The 27,950-nt window shown below is 43.2% G+C and overlaps 1 protein-coding gene across 3 annotated transcripts in view; it reads left to right on the top strand.

Moving 5' to 3' along the window:
* Positions 1-27,950, top strand: part of SYT16 (synaptotagmin 16) — a 690,595-nt gene that overhangs the window by 117,739 nt on the left and 544,906 nt on the right. The window contains exon 1 of one of the 3 annotated variants that reach the window (XM_078660329.1): positions 6,363-6,488. The exons of the other annotated variants lie outside the window; for them this stretch is intronic. Coding sequence (XP_078516455.1) covers positions 6,434-6,488 — 55 coding nt within the window. The 5' untranslated portion in view covers positions 6,363-6,433. Of the gene's footprint in view, positions 1-6,362; positions 6,489-27,950 lie in introns of those variants that run through there. 3 annotated transcript variants of the gene reach the window in all.

The raw sequence follows: 27,950 nt of genomic DNA, 5'->3' as shown, positions 1-27,950 counted from the left end.
GTTATGAAAATGCAAACTATTCTTCTGTAAATCTCTTGCATCTATTGAAGCTGTGAAGCTAGATGATGGGACATAATCTGGTGGTGGCTTCTAAGGAGTCGAGATAACTTGCCCACGCCTACCTTAGACTACAGAAATATTCAAACTTGCTCAGGCCTACCTTAGACTACAGAAATATTCAGGAGGTGTTAGCAGTTGGATTTCTGGTTGGCAGAGGTATGCATCCCGTCCAAGCAGGAACCACAAACCTAGTTAGGGTAAGTCAAATACACACCATAAATTAACCTGTTCTCGCCCACTGGTAGCTTGGCACAAGCAAGAGGCAATAAATAAAGTATTTGTGCAACACTTCAAACAATAAAACAGTGAAAACACCACAAAAAAGCTTCACCCCAGTTTAGAAAAATAAATTATGATTTTATATATAAACCAAGACCAAAACGACAAAAAGTAGAAGTCAGGAGATTCATTTTTAAAGACTATGGGCCAGATGTAGGTAGGGTTTTACCGGTCGGTAACGGCCGAATTCGGCCGTTACCGACCGGTAAAAGGAATTTGAGATGTAGGGGGCAGAATCGGTAATTTTACCGAATCTGTAAATATACCGGTCGGTAAATTTACCGACCGGTATATTTACAGAATCTGTAAAATCGATATGTAGGTGGGACTCTGATGAGTCCCACAAGGCCTAAGAAATCGGTATTTTACCATCAAATTCAATTTGATGGTGAAATACCGATTCAGGTGTGCATGCACATGTGTGCATGCACATCTGTGCCATATGACAGGCAGACCTGCCCTTAGGGCAGGTATGCCTGCCATATGGCCCCCGAACCTTTTTTGGGGGTGCTAGAGGGTGTCAAAGTGACACCCCCTGCACCGTTGCCAAAAATCGGTATTTACCGATCAGTAAATACCGACCGGTAATGCCCCATTCATTCCTATGGGCTTCAAAGCCCATAGGAATGAATGGAGCATTACCGGTCGGTATTTACCGAATCGGTAAATACCGACTTTTAAAGAATCTGTAAATCCACATCTGGATTTACCTACATCTCGGTACTTCATATTTACCGACTCTTAAATACCGAATCGGTAAAATTCTGTATTTAAGAGTCGGTAAATATGATTTACCTACATCTGGCCCCTAAAGTGTAAATATGCTTGGAAGCAATATGCGCCTATGGGTGTTATCTGGTTGCGCTGGTCTGGGACAAAGTCAAGAGTTCAGGCTGATTGTGATGGAGCGTGGGCCGAATACAGGACCAATGCAGGGCCCGCTGTGTAAAAATACCTGAATCCTGGTTGCAAACACGAGATTCGGGATGCAGCTGAGCGATGTGCTGGTGCCGATCCTGCAGTCGAGGAGATGCATTGGTTTTCTCTTCGCTACAATGGCGATATGCTCATTTCGAAGATGTAGCGCCAGTTCCAAGATGCGTTGGTACTAAGTGTGATGCACCAGGTTTCTCCACGCAGTTGAGGGGATGCATAGACTGTCTTTCCTGCATTGGCGGTTATGAAGTTGTTCAGATGCGTCGGTTCCAATGGTAATGCGCTGGTTCAAAGTGCGATGCACCTGTTCTCTTTCCGGATTTGCAACAGTGCATCAATTCTGTCTCAGATAGCTGAAGATGCTTCGATTCCACTAGAGCAAGCACCTAGATCCAGTTCCAAAGGACCAGGCACAGAAGGAGGGTTACAGACTTTGATGTCTCAGAGTCTTTGAAAAACAGGAGGCAAGCCAATAAGCCCTTGGAGTCACTCTGGGTGACGGGATAAAGGTCCAGTCAGAGAGAGCAGCAGGCAGCAGGGCAGCACAGCAAGGCAGAAGCCTTCCAGGGCAGCAGTCCAGCAGAGTGGTAGTCCTTAGTGTAGTGTGGTGTGAGTTTGTAATGACGGAACCTTTGTGCCTTCAGATGGACTCCGTAGAACTGTGACGTAAGCATTAAAGCACTGTGAAGTGAATGCAGGTTTAGAATGTTGAGTTCTCGGTTACACGCAGAAGAATAAAGACGTGTTATACTAAGCTCCGTGTGTGGCATAGTTATTGGTGAGTACCCGGCTGTGGAGGACACTACAGTTAGCACAGCAGTTCTTCTTCTTGGCAAGTTGGTTTCAGGTCCAAAAGAATACCGGGTTGGTAGGGTCAGTGGTCCAGTACTTATACCCAGTTGTGCCTTTGAAGTGCACAGAGGTCCTTTGTTCCTGCTCTGGCTCCAGACTCACTACAGTGGGGTTTGCAGCACTTTATGTGTGGACAGAGCACATCCTATTCAGGTGTAAGTGTGAGGCTGTGCCCAGCTCATCCCTCCCTTCCTCCCAGGGAGATGCATGGTCACACCCAGCCTTCCTTCATGTGGAACTGTCTAGTGGAAATATGCAAAGTCAACCGTCACTCAGCCCAGCAGTGATCAGAAACAGGCAGCAGACACCAAATGGCTTAGAGCAGGAACATGTCCATCATTCTAAAAGTGGAATTTTCAGAATGATAACTACAAATCCAACTTTACAATTAAAGAGGATTTGTCATTACCAAGCCAGAGATACTAAACATCAGAACTCTACCTTCTGTAAATTAGGAATTACAGCCTAATAAATGTAATAAGGAACCCCCAATGTTAACCTATGAGAGGAGTAGTCCTCTCAGTAGTGAAAAATGAGTTTGGGAGTTTTTTACTACCAGGGCATGTAAAACGTAGCAGTACATGTTGATTACACAGCACCTTGCCCTATGGACTACCTCGGGCCTACCTTAGGGGTGACTTAGGTGTAATACAAGGGGAGTTTAAGGCATGACAAGGGGTTTTAAACACCAAGTCGACATGGCACTGTAAACTGTATAGATGTGAAATTGGGCAGTGTCCAATCTCATCCTTTTAAGGCACACAAATTAGTTGCTTTTCCCTTGGGGGAAAAAATACTCCCACTCAGTTCTATATTGGTTGAATATGCAATTCCTTTAATGCAATTATTTTTGTTTCATATTTACAAACTTCATTATATTTTTCATATGGATTGTAATCCAATGTATTTCAGGCAATGTCATTATGTGATGTCCAATGCATTTCGGGCATATTCATTCATGCCCTTCATCAGGGAATCGACAAAGCCTTTCCTTGGGTAGTTACGTGGAGGCACTGCTGAGAACACTGTAAACACAGATTCTTCAGTGGCAGGCCTGAGACTTGTTTAAAGTCTACTTGACTGGGTGGCACCAGCATTGCTGCAGTCCCACTAGTAGCGTTTAATTTACAGGCCCTGGGCACATGTAGTGCACTGTACTAAGGACGTACAGGTAAATTAAATCTGCCAATTGTAGCTATGTCAATCAAACCATATTTTATGGGAGAGGCACTTGCACTTTAGCACTGGTTAGCAGTGGTAAAGAGCTCAGAGTCCTAAGGCCAACAAAGAGGAATTAGCAAAATGATGAGGCAAGCAGGAGGCCAGTGAGAATAATACACAAATACCAAGGAATTGGGACACACAGTGGCAGCCATGAACAGAGTTAATGACCTTGCCATCCGGCTGTGCTCGAAGTCTTATTTCTATCCTAGCCAGGGGCATACTTTGGCCTGACTCACAAAGCTTTTTTAGGCTTTTTTAGGAGTTATGAATGAAAATGGTTATGTATATGCCTGTTAAGAAATCACAGAAATCACAATACCTGGCAGGTATAATTATTTTTACAACTGTAGATTTCTACTTTATCAGTGTGGAGCAATTAGCTAGGAGTGGGAAGTGGGAGGAACAAGGTGTGGTGAGTATGGTAAGTTGTGAACACCCACAAACTTGTTAATGTGTGAGCATTAAGAAACTGTAATATGCACCTTTTAACCATGGACATGGCCAGGAATTTACTCCAGCAAAAGGTTGGATCCTGGATTGGAAGGGGCGAGGATCACCCTCAGATTGGGTAGGGAAGCATGGTAGGGCTTTCTTCTCTGAGAAATATATTTTCCCAGCAAAGAAGTAAAACAAAAAACACAAAAAAACATGCCTTGAACATTCAGCTAATCTTCCCTATTGTGTGGAATTGTTCTTTGCAATCAAGTCTGCACAGCTTTGTAGACAGCTTTCAGAGTCACATGACATTCCATGTTTTGTGAATAGCAAAAAATATAAAGATATATAAAGATACATTCTGCAGAGTCATAGAACTCCACACATACTTTTTTGTGAATCTAGCCCTATATGTCGAGCTGCCTGCACCCCAGTGCTTAATTTGAGCCGGTGGTTTCCAGTGTTTGGCACCGGCACTTAATTGTCAACACCGGTGCTTGTGACAGACTGCCACAAGGTGGCGATATCTGGCTACTTTAAAGATGACCACAACAACAGTTAATTATTAATTCAATATACATAAAAAATACTATTACCTGCCACCCAAGCCGTATATATATATAGCTGTGGGGGCCTGAAATAGTAGCATTGTCAAACCTGAAAATGTGTGATGGTTAGAAGTTGTATTGTTACTATCATTGGCATCAGGGCAGGGGCAATGTGTGTTACAAGCTACAGTGGCCTCCTGATGAGGGCCCTGGCACCTACGTTTTTTTACAAACTAAGCACTGCTTCAACCCTCTGGTACTGAGATAGATTCTGTAATGCAACAAAACTGTCCTTATGTATAAAACTGTTTATGTAATGCCCTCTGTCACTATGTAACACTGCTCATAAATAAATAAGGCAATTCTGCTAAGTCTTTTGTTAAGTGTACTTTCTCCAATAGGTGTCATCTATATTCTTCTCATGGGAAACTAAAGTACATTAGCATACTTCTTGCAGATTAGAGAAAGTCAGAAGGTTTGTGGCACCTCACTAACTGTTATTATCCATTATACGAATGTCATTTTTTTTCAGGAAAAATCTCTGTTGTGGCAGTTCAATTCCAAAGATTCTTGTAGCCCAAGGCGAAACATTCTGAGGTTGTTTATAGCAAATTTGTGCCCTGTTACGGCCCTTGGAAGTGGTGTCGTAAAGCAGATGTCTACAGTCGCCTTCAGGTTTTTAGTTAATGTGCATATTTAACTGGTGTGTTTTTCACTGTTATCATATTTTTAGAAACTGTGTAAAGCTTAAAGAGATAGTTTATAAGACCTCAAGTAGAGTGGGCATTTATTTACGTGTCTGTTGTTTTTTAAAGTGAACCAGGATTGCATAGCCATGAATACAGGAGGTAGTCAAACAGAAACCCAGGACAGGAGCATTGCGTGCTGGGTGACATGGAGGCATCTGAGAAACTTCATTTTACACTTGATCACAATCATTAGCAAGCATTGTCAAAGCCAATAGTTCTGGTGTTGGCTGGCAGCCTTTTGTTTTTGTCATTGCTTGTTTTCTTTTATCATGTTTTTGCAAAACGTTATTGTTGCAGTAGCTGTCAGGCGCTCATCTATCGAAAAAAAAACCATTAGCTAAAAGCAAAAACAACTTTTGGTTTAAAGAACACCCATTGCTGTTGCAGTCCTTGGCATTTAAGCAAAGTACTTTTAATGTGGATGTATTTCTGGTGAAGAGCAGAATGCGGTCACTCACTGTGAATTTAGCCAATAGTTGAAGTATATTCACCTATACCCCTATGCCGTATGCTGTAGTGGGTGGAATAAAATTGTGAATGGCAAGGTAGCAGGCCAATGAATGAAGAAGGCCGGCTAAAATCCCCTGTAAGTAGGCATATTATACATATAATTTTAGGAAAATCAAAAAGCCTTGGCTAACAGCATAACTAAAAATCCCATCTATAGAGGATAAATTAAGAGGGAAAAACTCTTAATTTAGGAGCTGTAGGATATGAAGGGGAGAGGATGTGGCCTAATGGCTAGAGCAGTTAACCTGGAAGCTGAAGAACCGTGTTCGAGTCTCAGCATCTGCTCAACATCCTGTTATTCTGGGCAAATCACTAATTCTCCCCATGCCTAGCAATGAATGTGTGTCTCTGTAGCACAATTTGTGCTAATGTAAAGCACCCTGAAACCTTCGGGTCGAGGTCGCGCTATTTAAGCCCTCCCCTCCACCCTCAAAAATATGTAGCCTCATCTAGTACTCCCGTTTTGTACAAACAAGGATAACTTTAAGCATTAGTACAGCAGTGAACGCTTTCTTCTGAAGGCCACTAAGCTTTAGAGGAAACAGATCAAATACGAACATGTTAGATAAGATAAGGACAAAAGAAGGGAAAGGAAATTCAAGGATCAGTGGATATCGAAAGGCAGGAAACTAATTTAGTTGGCAATCAACGTGGAGGAAAGATGTCGGTGCTAGATTACACCCCACCCTCTAGATGTCTGCTTCCCAAGTACGAAGCATTCACCAAAGTCCTGCACACTAGAAGAGTCTGAGCCCTTCACGGGAGGAATAAAAGAAAGAGATTCGCATTTCGACATTTTTTGATTGGAGAATACAATTTATGAGACAGTAGAAGAAACCAATGACCTGGAAGAATGACACCGACAATGACAATTCTCCAGAGATAGCGGCATACTGTAGGTATCACTGTTTCTATCTACTTTACCCTACTGCCTCCTGTTTACCAGACTTTCTTTGGAAAGATCTTCTTGCTACTCATACCTAAGGTAGATCTGAACAAAGAAAGTTTAAGTGCTATGTTAGCCCAGCCCCGAACTACCAAATTCTCCACTGTCTTTCATCTTTTATTGAAACAAGTATTATTTGTTCAGCGTTTTAGGATTGAATTTGATCTGGAGCAGATTGCTCAAAGAATGCGTTTTCCCGATTTTAGGGAATTTGGTTCTGGGAAGGGCACCATTTCAAGGTCCTCAGTGGTGGAGTCGCTGAATTCCATGCTCCAGAGGTTTAAAAATTGTTTTGTGGCACAGGCTGCCCTCCCATAATCACCGCACCCTGTAGGCTGTCTCTGATTGTCCATGCATGAACCTTCCCCTTCTTTTCACCGTACTGGTGTTGGTTTGTTTGGTTATGATGTGCGCGACCAAAACCCCTAGACTTAAGCGCTGATATGAAGCCTGACAGCTCCTGGCTTCCTCTTCAGCGTCACAGTACACTTCAATGGCTGCTGTCGCTTGTTCTTTTTATGTCCTGCCCCATCTGCCACTTGACATGTTTGGGGCTCAGTCTAGCTTCCTTCGGATGCCAGTGGCGTCGCCAAGGGAGTATACTCAGACATGAGTCCCTTGCTCACTGCTCCATCAGGATTCAAGCAAGCCGGGCCGACGAGGCTGAAATGCCAGAAACCGGTCCCCGTAGCTTGTATCCTTTCTGGTGAAGAATTGGCTTGGTAGTTTGGTCTGCCCTGTTCCCATGATGCACTGGGCCAGGGACAGACTAATTTGCATATAGCCAGGTTCTGAGCTGGGATGGGGCAGTGAGCTAAATAACGGTGATGGATCAAGCCCTGATCTTTGGACTGGGTAAGAGTGGTCTGCTTAATTCAGACACTCTGTTCATCACCACCCCCTTTTCTGAATCGTTTTTGGCCACTATAGGTGTGGCAGGGTATACTCAGACAAGAGTCCCTTGCTCACTGCTCCATCAGGATTCAAGCAAGCCGGGCCGACGAGGCTGAAATGCCAGAAACCGGTCCCCGGTAGCTTGTATCCTTTCTGGTGAAGAATTGGCTTGGTAGTTTGGTCTGCCCTGTTCCCATGATGCACTGGGCCAGGGACAGACTAATTTGCATATAGCCAGGTTCTGAGCTGGGATGGGGCAGTGAGCTAAATAACGGTGATGGATCAAGCCCTGATCTTTGGACTGGGTAAGAGTGGTCTGCTTAATTCAGACACTCTGTTCATCACCACCCCCTTTTCTGAATCGTCGCCAAGGGAGTGGCACTTAAGTGGTGGCGTGCATCCTCCAGGTCCATTCCTCCCGTCTACCAATCAATGGGTGGTTAGGAAATAGAATTAATAAATATTAGTGCCTAAATTATTCCTTTCTTTTTACAGGGTGTGGTTTGACATCCTGGTTACTTTTGTACTTTCTCTGAGAAAGGACACAAGGGTGGGGCACCCACCAAAAATCTTTTTTTTTTTGCTGTACTCAAATTTTAAGGACTTGCAATTCTTCCTCCTGCCATGCAGAAGATTATTGTGACTATAAACAAATGGAGACCATGTAAAGGAGACGTCCACAGTGTGATATGCTGTTTGTTACCAATATTGAGTGCAGGGAGGTGACTTGACAGACGAGAAGTTAAGTGTTGAGTAGTTCATCATTCTCCTTCCCCTCCCTCATCAATTGTAAGAGATGGCATATTTTACTCTGTACATTGGCATGTATGGTTTCTCATGTCAATTTTTCTGCATTGTAGTAATATACACTGCTCTGCAAAATATGCACTGTAACAATAAATGTGTGAATGTGTTTTTATCAAAGCAGTTACTCTAAATACCGTGTGATTGAGCCACATTTATTTTCACTTGCATAGGCCTTTGTCGCGTGGATTGGCCGCAGGGCCTTGCCTTTGGTCAGACCCTGTGCCTCACCCACCACAGGCTGCCACTCCACACTGAAAAGGGCCTTTGGCCATGTGCAGCATTCCTTGGCTATACAATACATGTGCTAGCTGCAGGGCCAGGGTATCATTTATTCAAAATAGGCCTTGAGTTCACAAACTTATTTGTGGGTCTACAAACTTGTCAGGGAGGGATCACAAACCTGTGCAGGGGTCTTTGAACCCTGCATGAAACTCGGTATTTTGGTCACAGTTAAACATCAAAGGGGTTCCTCCTGAGTCTAGGGATCAGGGGCTGGAAACACTGCCTCGTTATATAGTTTTTAATAACAGAACCCAGTAGCTGTGCATCACAACCTGTAATGCTGGCAGCAACAGAATATTTTTCTGTCCCAGGCAGACAGTTGAATTTGCAAACCAGTCAGGGCTCGTGGAAATGAACTAGGTGGGTGGAGAAAAGGCTCCCTCATCAGGTGAGGTTCCCTGTTGGGCCCATGAACAAGCTTATTTTTTGCCGAAAATGTTTTCCATTCTCAAGTCCCTGTGTTTCGAACATACTCGAAGTGTAGATGGTGTCGTGCTTATAGCGGTGCTTATATTTACAACTGAACATAAAATAACTGGTACACCAAAGGTTGCCTCACAGCTTTTTATTGAATGAGCATCATTGCTTTTTTTAACACATTTTATTATTGAGTGTATATATTTATTTAATTCTATTATAATTTTGTTTCGTGAAAAAATAGATGCGGATTGGTTTGCATCGGTGCCATATTGATGATGCTAGTCGGGTTGACGTGGGTCCTATGAGACCTTTCGCATATGATTTGTAGACATCCAGGTTGAGACACTGGACTTAGACATTGTAAAAAACTAATTTCAATGTATATAACTATTTGTATTGTTATTTGTAAGAGTTGCTTTTGTGATGCTTAGGCATACCTTCCTCATTTTATTTTATTCGCAGTGAACTAAAGGTTTTTAAATAAGGCCCTGGAACAGGAAGTCAAAACAAAAAAGGCTGCCAAATTTCTAAATACTTTATGACGTACAAATTAATCTGGGGGAGCTCTTATTAACTTGATCAGATCCACAATACCACAATATAAAAATACAATATATACAGGAAAATCCGTTGTTCATAGTTTATACATCTCTAAACAGTGGTAGAAACGTTTATAAACATGAAAAAACTTTATGACATACACATTCATTCGGGGGAGCTCTTATGATCTCGGTGAGATCCATAGTTCTAGAGATGTTATATTTAGTACAAATAGGTTTGATAAAACGGCTGAGAGTGACTGCATTCTGTCAAAGCACACAGCTGTCACCCACCGAGAAAGTAGTCCCTCTAGGCTCCAGTGACTTGAGGGTAGTTTTATAATATTTTCTTGTAAACTAACATCTTTGAACCTTTTTGTACTTAAACTAATTACAACAACATTCAAGGATGCCATACTCTGTGCACGCTTGGGCAGACATCTAGGCTTGTTGTATTTCTCTGAAATCTTCATACTCTGCCATAACATTGTTACTCATAAACCTATCAGCGCTCCCTGTTTGTTAGGGGGCAGTCCCTTCTCTACACATTTGATATATTTCTATAGTTTCCTTTTCCCGACACATTTTTCCTCTGATGTTACATTTATTCGTGTCCTTCCCTAACGTGTGTGAGACACTTGGGGTTTAAACAGCTGCCAAGATCTGCAAAATAAAATGAAAAGGGGGGGCTCTTGGCCCCCCCGCCCGCATGGCGGTGCGGCGACCGCTCCCCTCCTCTGTACCTCTCGGTGGTGGGGCGTGTCCTCTGGGGCGCGCCCTACCACCGATTGGTTGGCGCCCTCCCTGACCCTGATGGCATTAAACGACATCCGGGTCAGGGGGGCGGGCTGCAGGAGGGTTTGGGAGAGGGGGCGTGCCGCCCCCCCCGGGCCCCTCGAGTATAAAGAAGCGGGGAGCGCCCAGGTGACCCCTTGTGGCCTGGACGCTCCCCCACACCGGTTGTGCCCTGCGCTCGGGGCTTCTTGTTTTCCCACCCACCATCCCTGGAACTATGCGGTGTTGTATGCATTATTAGTCTGATTCAGTCTGTAATTTGCTATGATGTTTGTTAGGCCAATTTTTCCATGCGTAGAAAACTGTTTTGGTTGTGTATTTTGCTTGTGAGGCTTTCTCTTAGGCCTTTTTCCCTGTTTAGTTAATGGTATTGTAATATGTTATTTGGTTGCAATGGTATTTAGGCCTTTTTTCCCTTTTGTAGCTCTACGGTGTTATGCGTGATGGTTAACTTAGTCAGTGTAGTTGTGCTTTAGAATTTTTTCCCATAGGTCGTCGTATTTATTAGGAATGGGGCATGCGGTAAGGTCATGACCGGTGAGCAGCTATTTTAAGGTCTGAGGGGGCGGGCATCATCCTATGGAGGTTCCCGCCCAGGGGGAGGGGCCAATGGCCCCTCCTAGAACTTCAGGGGCAAGGTAACTGGTGCTTCAAAGGGGCGCGGATTGGAGGAGTCACGCTTTCCTTAGGCTGGTAGCCACCCCGCGCACGCATACTTCTGACGTCAGCGGATGGCGCAGAGTAAGGGCCCTCCTTTAGTGGGTAAATGGAGTTCACGGCGTGGACCGGGTAATTACCGGGCCCGGCTGCCCATTCGCACATCTTTTGGTGAGGCGCATCTAGTAGGACCTGACACCGGTTAGCGACCTTGCCATATGGCCAGAAATGTTAGTATACAAAAAATTCAGATGAGGATGTTAGATTCGGTTAGGAAACAATCTGTATTAGAGTTTTGTTAAGGATAGTCTCTCACACCTGTTGACAATCTTGTATCTAATGTCCTGCGGATTTTTTGTATAAACTGATTATCGTGCAATTAAAATGTATTGTTTTATATCTTAATAAATACGGCCGGGGGGTCTTGCGACCCCCCGCCTTCCAAAGATAACCATGTTTCATGTTCATGTGTCCGGGGGTTGGTGTGGTCATAGGGAGGGGGCGGCAGCCAGTCACTGACCATGGGGAGTAGACAGTTACTGGGCCTCCCTCTCTTTACGCTATACAAACTAAAATTATTTTTCTTGACTGGTTAATTGGTTTTCTTCAGATAAGCGAACTGAGGTTCAGGATCACACAATGTGCCAGAGCCGAGATTCACTTTATTAACCTAACTAGGGGTTTTATTTAGAGCGTCCTGAAACTGACTGGTGGTGCCGGGAATTTATATATTCAGCCCATTTCATGGTATGTTGGTCGGGCGGGATCAGTCTGTTTCACCACCAGCATTTGCAGGAAAAACGTTTAGGGGCTGCATTTTGAGTTGAAAATGTAGATGTCCCTTTGCTGTGTAAGGTTTGGCACTTGTTTTTTAACCAGTGGCAGGCTCTTTATTGGGATCTTGCAACTTGTACATATGTAACTCGAACCACTAGTATCTGTAGTAGACGTATGTACTCACTACCATTCTTATGTAAGTTTAGAGTTTTTCTGTTTGTATCTTTACCATGAGTGAATGTTCAACTTGTATATATAGAACTCTAACCACTAGTATCTGTAGTAAACGTATGTACTTACTATCATTCTTTTGTGAATTTACAGTTTTTCTGTAACTCATGTACTCTGAAGTCCTTATGTAATGTAACTGGTCCTTTTGTAAAGCACTCTGACACCCTTGGGTAAAGTTCGCGCTATATAAAATCACATTAAATAAAAAAAAATGGTATATTTCATTACGTGTCGATTTCTCGCGTGTCTGTTGTACCTTGCAATATGTATTTGAAATTTACGCGCAAGGCTAGTTTGGTTAGTAAAGACATGAGATTCTTAAAAGCACATTATATATTAGGAAAATTATTATTTCGATGTCTAAAACTTTGGGGCATATTATCAAGCACGGCATTAACATTATCGCCGCTTTAGCGGCAGAAAGCTGCCCCTAAAGCCGCGATAATGGACTTGATAATACGCCGTAGAGAATTCCCATAGAAGCCTATGTTCATACCAGAACATGGGCTTCTATGGGAATTCACAAGGGCGTATTATCAAGCCCATTATCGCCGCTTTAGCGGCAGTTTTCTGCTGCTAAAGCGGCGATAATGTTAACGTCGTTTCTTTTTTTAAGTTCAAATAATTTTTATTAGGGTAAACAGAATGGTCATTACAAAAAGTAATAGGCAATACAACATTGGCGATAGGAATAATAAGCTAGGATAACATTATTAAGTTACATCAAATAAAACGTGAAGGGGAAAAAGAGGAAAAGGGTAATCAAAAAATAGTAAATGAGGCTTGGGATGAAAGTTGTACACTTGATGAGGCTTTGTACTTCAGGAGACAGTGCAAATATAAGCGAAAAGATAAGTATTAAAGAAAAAGAGGGAACAAAAGGCAATTCATGGGGGTTTCGAGACCTCTTGCTGCGATGGGGGAAGGTGAGATGAGCGTTTGGCGCAAACATCCAAGTAAAGGGTGACAGGAAGCCACAACGCATGTCTTTTCGGGGCCAGGGTGATTGGATAAATAAATGCAGTATCTAATCTATGATTAAAACATACATTGAACCACCAAGCTTTAAACGTAATACCCTCAGAATTCTTCCAGTTAACAGTAATCTGTTGAAATGCAACAGCTAATAGCAAATCAATAATATGAACATTCATTTCAACTTTAGTCCAGGAAGAGGACAGTGAACCGAGGAATATGTCAGTGATAGAGAAAGGGATAGAGGTGTGAAAGATAGAATTGATTTGATCCCATACTTTGATCCAGAATGCTTTCGTGTGAGGGCAGAGGAAAAGCATGTGAAAAAGCGTGGCATTGGGGGCGGAGCAAGACCAACAAAGGTCTGGAGTTGTAGGGAACCTTTTGTGAAGAAGAGAAGGCGTGTAAAGGAGTCGATTGTAAAGAAAGAAAAGTGTTTGTGTAAGAGAAGCAGCTCTGGAAGACTTGCGAAGCTTAATCCAAATTTTATCCCATAAAGTGGTAGGCCAAGAGACTTCGAGTTCAGATTCCCATTGCGCCTCCACCGTAGTTGTGGGCCGGGGTAATGGAGGGTTGTGGAAGGAATGATAAATGGAAGACGCTGAGGGGTTGGAGCGCAATTGAGAGTGTAAAGAGGAAGCCAGTGAAGTAGAATTCGTAATTGGAGGAGAATGAGAAAGGGAATCGTATGCGGACGTGACCGCAGTCTTGAGTAATATATATTTGTGGGCAAAAGAGGATGGGAGGGAGAAAGTTCGGCTTAGAATAGGGAACGGAGTGAAGACAGAACCAGTAAAAAGTTGGGAAACCCATATTAAACCACGTTGCCTCCAGGATTTCCAGTAGAAGGGCTTGAATTTGATAAGAATACTGCTATTATACCAAATCGTAGAGGTGAGAAGGTCAGCGATAGAAGAGGGAGGAGGTGGGGTGATGGCTAAAAGTAGTTTCGCGGTGTATTTGTGGATTGGAGTGGATACAAATTGGGGTTTGTGAGAAAAGGAGAGATACTCGGCAAAGGAGAAGGGAGAGAGAGAAAGGTGCTCAAGGTTAGCCCAAAGGGGAAGGGGTTCGATAGGATCTTTAAGCCAGATAGCGGCCTGTTTTAGAAGGAAGGCTTTATGATAAGCAGGAAAATTTGGGAAATTAACCCCGTCTTCCACTTTGGGGAGGCGCAATCTTGATAAGGACATGCGCGGTTTTTTCCCAGACCATAAAATGGAGGATAAGGTGGTGTTGATTTTGGCAAAAAATTTGGCAGAAATGGAAACGGGAATATTCGAGATGGTGTAAAGGACAATTGGGGAGAGCATCATCTTAATAGTGTCAAGTCGGCCCCACCAGGAAAGGTATAAGGGATGCCACCTGGAGGTGAGGTCGGATAACTTCTGAGTGCATTTAGTAAGACATAAGGATTTAGTATCCGAGACAGAAGGGGCAATATGTAAACCGAGGTATTTTATATGGGATGGGCTCCATTTGAAATTAGAAGCCACAAAATCAGGTTTAAAGGTGAATTTGGTGAGGGGTAGAATTTCGCATTTGTCGTTGTTCAATTTATAACCGGAAAGGTGAGAATATACATTAACTTCAGCAAGAAAAGCTGGGATGGAAACCGATGGGTTTGAAATGAAAAGTAAAATGTCATCAGCATAGGCAGCTAATTTGATTTGCGAGTGGGATAGAGGGAAGCCGTGAATGTTTGGATTTTGACGTAATTTAGATAGGAAAGGTTCAAGAGCAAGGTTGAAAAGAAAGGGGGATAGGGGACATCCCTGTCGTACTCCTCTGCCAAGGTTGAAAAAGGAGGAGATTAAACCATTAGCACAGACCGCTGCTCTAGGGTTTGCGTAAAGAAAGGAGATGAGGGAAATAAAATTAGGGCCAAACCCAAACCATTTTAATGCGGAGAATAGGAATGACCACTCTACTCTATCAAACGCCTTCTCGGCGTCAAGAGCAATTGCGGCTAGGGGATTACTGAAGCGTGATGATTTAGATAATACGTTAAAAAGGAGTCTAGTGTTGTCTGATATGAAGCGTCCTTTAACAAATCCAGATTGCTCAGGGCCTAGGAGTTCTGGGAGAAAGGAGTCTAATCTGATGGCTAAAGATTTGGCATATATCTTATAGTCAATGTTAACCAATGATATCGGTCTGTAATTCTTACAGTGTTGAGTGTCTTTCCCCTCTTTTGGTATAATACAAATATAAGCGTCAGAAAAAGTGCCTGAAGAGGCTCCGTTAGTTTTAAAAGACTCCAAAAGGTGAAATAATTTGGGTAGCAGAAGGGTAGCAAAATGCTGATAAAATTCGACAGTGAAACCATCAGGACCTGGGGCTTTGTCTTTCTTAAGAGATTGAAGCGCTGTGTGCAATTCACGAACGGTGAGGGGAGTTTCAAGGGAGGTGAGGTCAACGGGAAAGTTAGAGGGAGGTTGAATGCTTGTGAAGAAAGTGGAAAGAGAGTGCTCAGAAGGTTGCGTGCCAGAAGAGTAAAGTGTGGAGTAAAAACGGGAAAATTCCTCTAAAATATCCGCATCTTTGTGTTGCAGAACTAAATTAGCACCAAAAACAGATTCAATATTCAGCTTATTTTGTTTAACCTTCAAATAGTTAGCGAGAACTTTCCCCGCCTTATTCTTCCCACCATAAAATTTCGAGCTGGATTTCAGTAAGTACAATGATGCATCATCAGTGGACTGTTTGTTATAATTCATTTTCGCATTAACAAGAGCTGTCAAACTTTCCTGGGTGTGAGAGGTGTAAAAGGCATGTTCCAGAGCTTTGATCCGAGATAAAAGATCCCTGGTACGTTTACGGGCAAGGCTACGCTTTGTAGCAACATGTCTGAGGATAAAGTCTCTAGCTGCAGCTTTATAAGCGTCCCATATAGTGTGGGTAGCTAAGGTAGGGGTGTCATTTATAACAAAAAATTCGGTGGTGAACTCAATAAAGGAGGTCGTAAATTTGGGATCAAGAAGGAGGGTATTATTGAAACGCCACCGTTTGGGACCAGTGGATTTGGGTAAGATGTCAATGTTAATCAGAACCGGGGCATGATCCGAAAACACAATGGGGCCTATGTCAGCTTGGGTGAGGGATTGGGATAGATGGTGAGAGAGAAAAATATAATCAATACGTGACTGGGATTGGTGAACAGGGGAGTAGAATGTAAATTCTTTGCTGGTTGGGTTGCAGAGTCGCCAGGCGTCTACTAGTTTGTGCTGAGAAATGACATGTGTAAATAGCTTATGGGATTTATTAGGGACAAAAAAAACTTTGGAGTTTCTGTCTAAGAAGGGATCCAACGGCAGGTTGCAATCACCTGCTAGAATAAAGTTGTCTTCAATGGATTGAGTAATGCGAGAGGCAAACGCATTCCAAAAAGTAGGGTTTCCACCTGTGGGGGCATAAACATTAAGCAAGGATAAAGGGACACCCTTAGAGGAAAGTTTGACATGTAACCATCTGCCATCGGGATCAGATTCAGAATGCAATACAGAGTGAGAAAAGGACTTTCGAACTAGCAAAACAACACCATTTCTTTTGCCATCCCCGGGAGCTGAAAAAACCTTTCCCACCCAACCTCTTTGAAGCTTAGCAGCGTCAGTATCAGATAAATGGGTTTCTTGAAGAAAGGCTATATCTACATTCAGTTTAGCTAAATGGGAAAGGATCTTTTGTCTCTTGATAGGTGAGTTTAAACCTTTAACGTTCCAAGAAACAATGCGTACTGACATTAAGAATAATTAGAGAGAGGGAGTGCAAATACGAAATGGAAAAAAGCCTCAGATACATCGAGAGAGGAGGAGTGTGAGAAAAAAGAAAAAGAAAGCCTGAAAAAAAGAAGGACAGATAGAAGAGAGTGAAAGAGGACAATGGAGAAGAGGGGCGCTGGGAAATGAAAAGAAAATCGTGATGAGAGGATAAAAGTCAGCCGAGCAGAAAAGAATATAAGGCAAGAAGAGAAGTAGGCCATAAATGTCGGAAAAAGAAGATAATTTGGAAAGAGCCATAGAATGTTACACAAGAGTAAAGAGGGTGTAGCATAGGGCTGTAAAATAAAACTAGAAAAAGGGAGGGGATGTAGAAGAACAATAAGAGAGTGGAATATTAGGATCAAAAATAAGAAGAAGAGTGGTTTGTAAGAGAGCGATGTTAAAGGATGAAACAGTCGCCATGTAAAAATCAAGACAAGAACATATAAAACAATAGGAAGCATGTCAACAATGGAAGAGGGAGAAAAAATAGGTCGATACTTACAAGGGATCTTGGGAAGTGGATACGTTCAGAGGACTGAACACAAGGGGAAAAACGGAGATGAGAGGAGGGGGGGAAGAACAACCAACGGTAGGTAGGTAGACGGGGCCACAAGACGTCCAACCGGAGAGACGTGACGGAATATAGGGAGGTGTTCTGCAAAAGGAAAACAATAATATTAGAACCAGGTGAACAACGTATTTCCAGGTACATAAGGAAAAGGGATCAAGGAAAAGACAAGATTAAACATTTAAGTAACGGGAACGAACCAACACAGGCAATGAACATGAAAGGTATGCGATAGCTTAGGAACCTGTGGAAAAAAAAGAATATCATAATATATTAAGAACTAGGAACCATAAGTTGTAAGGTAATCCAAAAATATCAACAACGAGAGTCAAGGTGGAAATGAAGAGGAAGGGCCAGAAAACTCCATGTCAGCTGTACCACAGGAATTCAGAAAACTTCGAAGTCGGAGAGGATCCTCAAAAGTCATAGTCTTGTTGTTATGTGTGACTTTGAATAAGCAGGGATGGAAAAGTCCATATCTGGCTCCAATGGAACGCAGTTCTGGTCTCATGTCGAGAAATGCTTTGCGGCGTGAAGCAGTAGCCTTGGCATATCTTGGGCGAAGAATAAAGTGGAGTCCGACCATTTGATGTGAGGTATAGCTTTAGCCGCTAATAGAACCTTCAGCAAATCTGTGTATTCAAGAAAATACATAATAACACCTCTAGGCTTTGTCCTAGGAGAGATGGTGGAAGGCGCTCGACCTAGCCTATGTGCTCGTTGAATGTTAAGAGAAGTGCCTTCAGGAAGGTGAAGAAGTTTGGGCAGGAAGGATGTAAAGAAGGCAATGGCGTCGTTCCCCTCGCAACCTTCCTTCAGGCCATAAAGGCGTAGGTTATTGCGCCTATTTCTGTTTTCAAGGTCCTCCACCTGGTTCTGGAGTGACGAGACTTGCGTTTCCATGTGGACAACTTTGGTAGTAGCTTCCTGGAAGGATGAGACTGATTTTTCCACCTTGGAGACCCTAGTATCCATTAGGGACCAATTGTCAGTCAAGGTTTGCAATTTGGAATTTGTCTCCTCCATGAATGGGCGCAGTGCTCTTATTTCCTCGAGGAGTAATTCTATAGAAATAGCTGATGTAGGCTTTGGGGGAGAGGGCGGATGCTGTTTCAGTCTCTTGACGGCATTTTTCGACCCTGGTTGCGGGGGTGCATCCATGGTAAGAGATGGTTCACCAGTGGAGGACTCTCCAGAAGCGTCCAAATTAGCCAATGCAGTGAAAAGCTTTGAATTCTTGATGAAATTCCGTTTAGGGTTTTTACCAGGGCCCTCCGCCATGAGAGCACCTAAGATAAAGTTTCAGCAATAAAGTGCGGGCTGGTGAGCACTGCAATCGTTAGGGATACACAACAGTCAATAGTAGGAGGAGCAAGCGCCAAATGCAACAAATATTCGAAGGAGTCAATGAATTGTGGCTGTAAAACTGAGGAAAGTCAAGTTGCTATATAGGCGACTCACAGCTGAGGGAGCAGGGAGCCTAAAATGGCTGCCAAGCCAATGCCAGTGAGAAGGCAAGACTCCGAGATAAAATAGACGAAAAAACGGTTCCAAGGAAAAGGAATAGAATCACCTGTGAGGGTTCTGATGATTTGTCCTTATTTCCCGTTGAAATGCGGCATTTTCGGTGAAGCGTTGATGTCAGGAGGCTGTCACCGTCGCAGACTCGCTCCTCAGACGAGCGCCGTCTGAAATGACAAAATGGCGGCCGCGGCTGAAGGAAAGCCGCGACCGAAGGAAAACGGGAGCTGCTGTGCGAGGCTGAGGGAGCCTGGAAGCGGTAGACAGGTTAGTGGGGAGACGGGGCGTTCCGACGTCGTTCAATGTGCACCATTTCCTTCTGGGAAGAGTAGGACCGCCACAAAACTCCGGTCTAGACGGAGCTTTACCCCGGGACCTCCATCCGCATCGGGCGCTAAGCCACGCCCCCGTTAACGTCGTTTCTTGATAATATGCCCCTGCATTCGGTATTCTGTGGGGTTATTTAAGTTGGGAATCTGCCTTCATTAACAAGCCACAATTCCTGCTTCTCGCACACGCACTTTATAAAACTGACTTATTTTTCAAGGCTGGCCAAACTCCTTCCAGTGTACATGAGAGGAATTAAGATTTCTAAACCGAACACTGCAGCTCACCTCGCGTGTTCACCTGAAATTTCAGGGCAGTTTAATAGTGTAGGAATTAAAATGTGCACACTTGTTTTCAGTTTGAGGAGTAATCACTCTTTTATCGACCTTTGAAGGATTAAAATCTTAGTTGGTCTTGTGAGCTGCACTGCCAGTGCAAAGATGTAATTTGCAGATAGTGACAGCTTGGCATGTGCTACCATTTTGGTGAGTTATTATGTGTGCATTTGAACTGCAACATAAGAATTATTACAAATTTTCATATTCAGCAAAGTGTTCATTATTGCCCAAGACAGTGGCCTCCTACACCAGAGTGGTACCGTAGTTGGTTACAGGAAGGCACATTTTGTATAAAATATCATGGCATAATAAATTCCTGTTTATGCTGTTTTTATACTCAAAAGAAGACGCAATTTTGTCTAACAGTCTAGTTCTAAAGCACACAAACAAATCAGAAGCAGGTGTTCAGTTTGGTATGCATGCTCGCAATGATAGCAATCAAGCGAAGGAAAATGCTCTCATATTTGGAATCACTTGTCTATGAGACTGATTAGTTGATCAAATGTTGGGCTTTACTTCAGGTACCTTTTTTAAGATTCTTGTAATTCTATGTACCCCATGAAATGTTATAGATTAGCATGGAGTCTATACATCAAAAATGAAATACGTATCCTTTTTATTAAACCTTTTTATGAGGGGGGAAAAAGGGGATTCTAATACGGACACATTTTTTATTGCTATATTACTTTCCTGAACCAAGTTTTATAATGTAGAATGCTTTTATGGATTTTTTCATGCCGAATAAAGCTTGTTTTGACTTTTGATACGAGGTGCAATACATTTATGTATTTCTTTAGGTATTTTGTAATGCAGCGATCACCACCTTGCATTAAATTTGGAGATGCATATTCCAGCAAAATACTTTCTTTTATCCTATTAAACATTTTTGTTTCTGCAAGAGCAGAACCTAAACTGCCCCAAGTGTTTCTTTGCCCTCCTGGCTGTCACTTTGTGTACATCCTCTTGAATGCAGAATCTCCTACAACATGCCCCTTTGTATTTAAGACACAGTGCGGTCCATTTAAGCAGTCAATAATCAGATAAATCTCAAGGCCCAGTACGCAAAAGATTATGTGTGAGGCTTAGTATATAATTCAAGAGGTGAGATTTTTAAGGCATGCAATTCTGATACATGCATAACAGGTAAATGCAGTTTCGTTCACAGGCTCGCTGCCTGTTTTGCATACAGCAAATGGTATATGGACACCCTTTGACCTTAATGACTTCACAGGAAGTGACATCATATCAGGTGTGGCACGCACAGGTAACAACAGTGGGGCGGGGCAGAGGCAGGGAGGAGGGTGTTGACAGACGATGGGAAACGGAAACTAAATTTAAAAAATCAATAAAACCACTTACCATGTGCTCGCCGTATCGCTGACTCATCAATGCAGCGAGCGCAAGGTAAGTGGTTTTATTTATTTTACTCTCCCTGTGGAAATGTACCTTTTTAGGGGTACACTGGTGCAGGGTCACCCTTTTGTCCACGGGTTCAAAGACCAACAAAATAGAGATCAGCACTGGAGTTGAAAATAAATAACAAGTTTATTAATCACTCATGAGTGGGACTACGTCCACAAAGCACGTGCTGCAAGGAGGCAGTACACTGAAGTCACAGAACACAGGTCTTTTATAAAGGTTTTCTGCAGTGTAAGCATGTGAACAGAAATAGGGAGAACAAGCTTTAGAAATAGTTTTCAGCAAACAAGAGTAGATGAATAACTACGTGGTCAGCAAAGTGGGAGGGGGAGCAGGAGTGCTTATGGCAGCAGTAAATGGTTGTATTGTATTGTATTGTATTGTATTGTGTTCTTATATAGCGCAGCTATCACCCTACGGGTATCTTGGCGCTCAGACAAGAATTAACGATTATCCTACAGTTCCAGATTAGAGAAGATGAACTAGCCCCTAGGGAATAGTAAGGTCTTCAACTCCTTCCTGAATTTTAGCAGGCAGCTAGCCACCCTGAGGCCCTGTGGCAGCCCATTCCATAATTGTCCAGCTGCCACACTGAAAGCCCTGCCTCCCATTCTAGACCATTTAAATCTAGGGACCAGGACTAGGCCAGTGTTAGCAGACCGTAATTGTCTAGGGGGCTCGTACCAATTAAATTTATCCTGCAGTGGTAAAGGACCCTGTCCATGAACCGCCCTAAAGACGATGCATAGTGATTTAAAGCTGACCCGTTCTTTAAATGGTAACCAGTGAAGGTCTCTCTGTGCCAAGGATGTTGAGGAGCTCCATGGTCTATTAAGAGCCACCGTAGCTGCCGCCGACTGCACCCTTTGGAGTCCTTGGAAGATGTACTTAGGGGCACCCTGTTACAGGGCATTGCAGTAATCCAACCTGCTCAACACTAAGCTCCTCACTACCAAGTCTCGTGAGGCGATTGGTAGTAGCGGGAGGATCTTTCTCTGCATGCGAATTAGTTTAAAGCCAACTTGGATGGTTTTGTTGGCCTGTGACACCATTTGAAGGTTGGCGTCTATTTGCACTCCTAGGTTGCGCACGATGTTGGTCAGATTCAGAGAGTCTTCTTCTGGGGTAAGCCTAAATTCTGTCATGGGGTGCTTTAAGATTTTTGCAGCTGAGCAGTACATCACCTCCATTTTCCCTCTAATCCAGTGGCGGCTGGTGACATTTGAAAGTGGTGAGGCGTACCGCGGTGAGCAAGCTCGATTGGCATAAGGAGGGTCCCCCCGAGAAATTTTGGGAAAAGTGTGGGCAAATGGTGCATTTTCAAGCAGATTTGAGAAAGCAAGAAGGTTAAAAAAGCAGTGTGAAAGTACAGTTATTACATTAATAAAGAGATGTCAATATCATAACATAGGTAGTTGCTTATTCAGTATAATCACAGAACTTTATAACAGACTTCGAGATAATGCTGAGTACCATTCATATATAGCACATTTGACATCAAAATGCTTTTTTTTTTTTTTAAAGCATTCATCTTATCTGTTTGAGCTTGTAAAATAAGTAAAGCAGTGGCAGCTGGTCATTTTTCAAAAGTGTAAAAAAGTTAGGCCCAAGTGAGCCGAACCAATAGAAGTCAAGATCAGGGGGAGGGGGTTCTTCCTCTGAGAAGTTTTTGAAAGAAAAAAAGGGCAAATAGTGCATTTTAGGATAATTTAGAAAGAAAATGAAAAAGCACTGGAGGCAATGCTCAGGCACTGCTGCACTGCACTGGGCTGTAGAGGCACTGGTGTACTGCGGTGAGCACTGGAGACAATGTTCAGGCACTGTTACACAGCAGTGGGCACTACAGACACGGCTCTACTATAGTATGCACTACAGGCAGTGTACCGACAACGCTCCACTGCAAAGGGCACTACAGACACGGCTCTACTATACAGTGGACCAGCCACAAAGCCACGCGACTCTAAGCCACAAACACAAAAACCTTTAAAGCTGCTCCCGAGAAATACCAGAGCTTTGCCCCAGCTCTGCTACTTTCCTTTCATTCTGGTGCTTGTAGTATTTCCGACCAGTTATAACTAAGACAAGTCATAGAACATTTTTTTTAAACCTAACAGGATGCGCTGCTTCAACAGGGTTGAGGACACTTAAAAAAGCTATATTTTACTGCGGGTCCTTTATTTAGTTTCAGATAAAGAACATCAACCTATTATTATTTTTTTATCACACACCTCTTTTATACTTTCCCAATCATAACATCCCTTTACAGTTCACGTTAATCCGACCTTTACCCCATAATCCAAACACATTCCCACACACACCAAACTGCCTTATCTATTCAAGCAGCGACGAGGGGGGTAGCAAGCTCCAAACTCCCAGATTGTTGCCGTCACCCGTAACTCAGCAATAGACTCATGTGTGACCTTGCTCACTAACTGCTCTCACCCAGAGAATGTCTAACTGCTCGAAGCCAGCGGGCTCTGTCGTGGAGCACCGAGAGCAGAGCTCACCTTGAAACAGAAGCCACAATATGATTGGACGATTGAAGGTCATTGTCACTTCTGTGAGAACAAACATTCATCTCATGCACATACCTTCTTAGATACATAATGGCGCCGCCGCCGCCTTTGCATTTTAAATTACTGAGAGGGTAAAATGAAAATATATGCGCGGATATTAAAAAAGTACTGCTGATTCACGAGGCATTTCGCATTTACAGTGCCATATGCTGCTGCATTTCTGTCAGACTGCTTTTCCGGTCTTGAAGTCATTCTTAGTAATAAATCCTTTCCTGCTCAGAAATGTGCCCAGAAATTACCCCACATATTGTTTTTACTGTAATTTGTTCGATAAGTAAATGTGCATAGCAGCACCATCTGAACCGAAGCTGCCGTGGTACACAAACCCGCGCGCTTTCCTCACATAAGTTTTGAAATAAAGGCGAGGTTCAGAAAGCCTGAGAGGCTGCAGCGAGCCTGGGACTGAACATGTCATTGCTACTGGCCGCCGACGGCCAGTCTGGGCGTCGCCTCGTTGTCAAGGCCATTGATTACAGCTCCGATAACCACACATGGCTTCTACTGGCATTGCTCCGTTCAGTCAAATTAGCATATAAATAGCGCGTCCTGCTTTCCATACATTTAACGTGCCTGTATCCTGAACACCGATTAGAAAACAAAGACACCATGAAATGCATTTTTATTGAAAACAGCAGAAGCACTTGCCACATAGTATGCAGAAAGATAAGCGCTTCTACCTGAATGTGCATTTTCTGTCTGCAGTACCTTACTTCAAGTTCCCGCCTTCAAGTTCAACTGCCGACTCCCGCCGTCCTGTTCTGAATTGATTTCCATGGTGCTCGTTGTCGTCACGCTCAGGCAGGAAGGCAGCAGGCAGCCTCCCTCCCCTTCACCACAGCACAGCGCTGTGATTCGTTCGGCCGGCTGCCCCAACACCACGTGATTTCTCTGTATGCTACAGCTTACTGAGAACAGGGAGAGTGGGAGGGGTTACTCGAGGGCAGGGGGGAGCGGCTTGCCCGCTGTTATTAATACAATTAGTACAGTCTGTTTGGACAGCTGTCCAAACAGACAGTATTAACAACAGTGGGAAAGCCACTCCCCCCTGCTCTTGAGTAATGCCCACTCTCTGACAGGAACTTAATCTGCTTTCTCGCCGTGCGAGAAGGCAGAAACAAAAGGTAGTATTCTACTATTTGCTTCTGCATCTCGCACGGCGAGAAAGCAGTGGGGCGGCGCCCTAACGCCCCCATGAAGGATCCGCCACTGCTCTAATCAATTGGAGCGAGTTAGCCCTGAGCCAGTCCGCCGTTTTCCGCATGCACTCCTGGAAGGCCTCTACTGAGGTCTTCTGCTTGCCCTCCAAGGAGAAAATCAATTGAGTATCATTCGTGTAATTTATAACGCTGACAAAAAAGAATTTAATGATGGGCAATAGGGGTTTCAGGTACACATTAAATAAAATGGGACTAACTGAAGACTCCTTTGGGACCCCATGCGGGACGGGAGAAGCTTCTGATGCAAACTGGCCTAGGGTCACCGTCTGTTGGCGGTCTTGGAGGTACGACTGTAGCCACTCAAGGGCTCTTCCTCTCACTCCGTTGTTCCACAATCTTTGTAGCAGTACGGCATGACTCAGAGTGTCGAAGGCCGCCGACATATCTAAAAGGACAAGAATCGACGCGTCCCCTCTGTCGGCGCGCAGTCGAAGATTGTCCATCACTGTGGTCAATGCCGTTTCCGTCCCGTGTTAGCATTCAACTCGATACTTGGTTCCTTCTGTTCAGTGTCTAGAGGCTGGGTATTATGGGGGACTAAGTTCCCGACAATATTATGAATTTTCTCCTGAAAATAGCCTGAGATGTCATCACAGAGCTGTTGTGAAGCAATTGTCTTGTTACATTGGCTGGGGGGCAAGGTGATGTCCTTATAAATTTTAAAAAGAGTTTTGGTACTATTCGTGGAGTTCAGGATAGTGGTGGCATAAAAATTGGCTTTTGTTTTAGCAATTGCTGTTTTATATTGGAGTTGAGCTAGCTTAAAAAGGTTTCTATCTACGTCTTCGTACTGTCTCCTCCAGCTCCTTTCTGCCTTTCTACGCAGACGGCGGAGTTCTTTTACCTTCGCATTACACCAGGGGGCTGAATTCTTATCCTTATTTTTAATTTTGCACCTTGGAAGTAGGCGATCTAGATTCCTAACCATGGTGCTGCAGTACTTTTGGTAGCTCTTCTCCACCGAATCAGTAGAGGTCAGATAATCATTTTCCTCAATCAGGGCCAGCGCCATATCACTATCCAATTTAGCCCACCTCCTATCCAGTCTGTATGTGCTTGCGGTCCTTTCTCCTACCCGTTGAGCCCCTACCCTAGATTGTGATCAGTCCACGTTTGGGGTAGGATATCTTGTACCAATGTTTCATCCTCGCTAGCAAATACTAAATCTAGTGTGTGCCCCCCTTGTATACTCCTGTATACAACCAAACGTCAGAGTATCTGTAAATAGGCAAAGGATTAATTGTCCTGAAGATGAACTCGTAATCAATGGTAGTTCGAAACGTCGTCGACTTAATACACAAATGTCACTATTCTATTTAGTAATTGTGTGTGCATATGTGTAGTGTATGTATAGTCTGTATATATTTTATACAAACCAGACTGCTTTTTTGTTTTGCCTACACAATTTATGTTGTATGTTGTTTTCCTTGTTGAAGGTTGTTGAGTCGGGCACCGGCTGGTGTCCCACTTATATCTTTTTACTGAAATTTTGATACGATCTTTTATTAAATGCAATTAAACTGTCCGGCTGGACACCAATATAGAACTATTTAGTCTATGTTGTACTAAATTTATTCAGTTATTTTAGGGACCATTGTCTCTGTAAACAAAGTATTACCCATAGGTCCCTAACAATTGCGCCTTGGGTTCCCTTGTGTTGTAAAATATGGGGCATAATACTTGGCCTGAGCAAAAGAGCAATGTGTGTTGCCCGAACCTCTACCAATCAAGGGTTTAGGGTGGGGCCTATTTTTGCTATGGGTGCACCGTATACCAAAGATTTTGCCCAACATGGCAGCACCAGTATATTTCTACTGGTGTCCCTATGACAAGAATGACCAGCCTTGTGCCATGGTGTCCTCTATGGCAAGTATTATCTCTAGTGTGCCAGTACCAGTATCGTGTCACAGGTGCTACTCATGCTAGGAATTGGCTCACGTATACAGTGCCACCATTTGTGATTGGTGGCTCTATTAACCAATAATTCCTTCCATTGTACCAGGGCCAAAGGCAAGCTCGGCAAAAACAAAACAACACATTCTCACTGATGCTCACTAACATTCACTCGCTTGTACAGATTCTCACTTACTTACACTCCTTCTAACCAATTCTCACTTCCAACCACGCGTTTTTGCTCACTCACTCTTGCGCACTTACTTTGACTCATTCTAACTCTAACTCACTCATATTTACTAACCCTCACTTGCACTCACTCTTACTCTCACTCACTTATTCTCACTCAATCTCATTTATTCTCATCTCCTGTGCCACACTCTTTATCACTCATTCATTCACACTCACTGTCACACACACGCACCTTTACTCTCACTCACACATCCTTCCACACTCATTTGCACTCACTTTTTCATCCATTATTACTTATTTTCACTCAGTCTGACTCACACTGTCACTCATTGTTTCACTTACTGTCACTCAGTGTAACTCATTCTCTCACACTCATTCTTACACTCATTTCTACTTATCCATTTAACCTGACTCTCACTTGCAGTTACTCTTTCTCTAACTCACTTATTCCACTCATTGACACTCAATCTCACTCATTCTCACTCCATACCTGTCACTCATTCTCTCTCTCAATTTCACTCACACACATGCTCACACACTCGTTCTTTCTCACATGCACAAAGCGTACATTTAAAAGTATTTTATTGTACTTACATATACTGCCCTATTTTTTACTACGCTAATACTGAATAATAAGATATGCTTCACAATTTGTCTAATACAAATGGGCAAAAGGCTATAAGGGTGGAATTCTAATACCGATACGTGCGAACCACCCATGTGTTCTCTGCACTGATTTTGCTGTGCCAGGCAGGGCAAGGGGAAAACAAAGACTCACAGCTGCAATCCCCTTGACCCCTAAATGACATCTCTGAGCCAATGAGGAACACCTGAAAGTGGTGTCACACTAACTGGGCAGAGAACAGACCCTTCATTTTGAGGGGTTGGGGAATGTGTTTTATCTGGTTGGTCTGTACATTTCAGTCAAAAACTGTGTCTTTTCAACAACCTATATATATTTTGGAACTATTTTTGAGGGTGTTTTAAATAGGAACCAAGTACCCATTACTTTGTGTACTTCTTATAATTATTTGATTTTGTTTATTTTGAGAGTAAGAAAAGTAATCGTATTTTCTTAGAAACCAAAGAGATATTTTATTAAAAAAAGTCTAGTCAGACAGCTACTTTTATATCTCTTCACCCCCAACAATCTACTCCCATCTTATGATTTCCACCAACTTCAAGAACATGTTAATTTTTATGCTACATTATTTTATTG

Source organism: Lissotriton helveticus, chromosome 9 (genome assembly GCF_964261635.1).
Source record: "Lissotriton helveticus chromosome 9, aLisHel1.1, whole genome shotgun sequence".
In the NCBI taxonomy this organism is placed as follows: Eukaryota; Metazoa; Chordata; class Amphibia; order Caudata; family Salamandridae; genus Lissotriton; species Lissotriton helveticus.
Note: the sequence above shows the minus strand (reverse complement) of the source record. Positions and strands in the feature narration are given on the sequence as shown.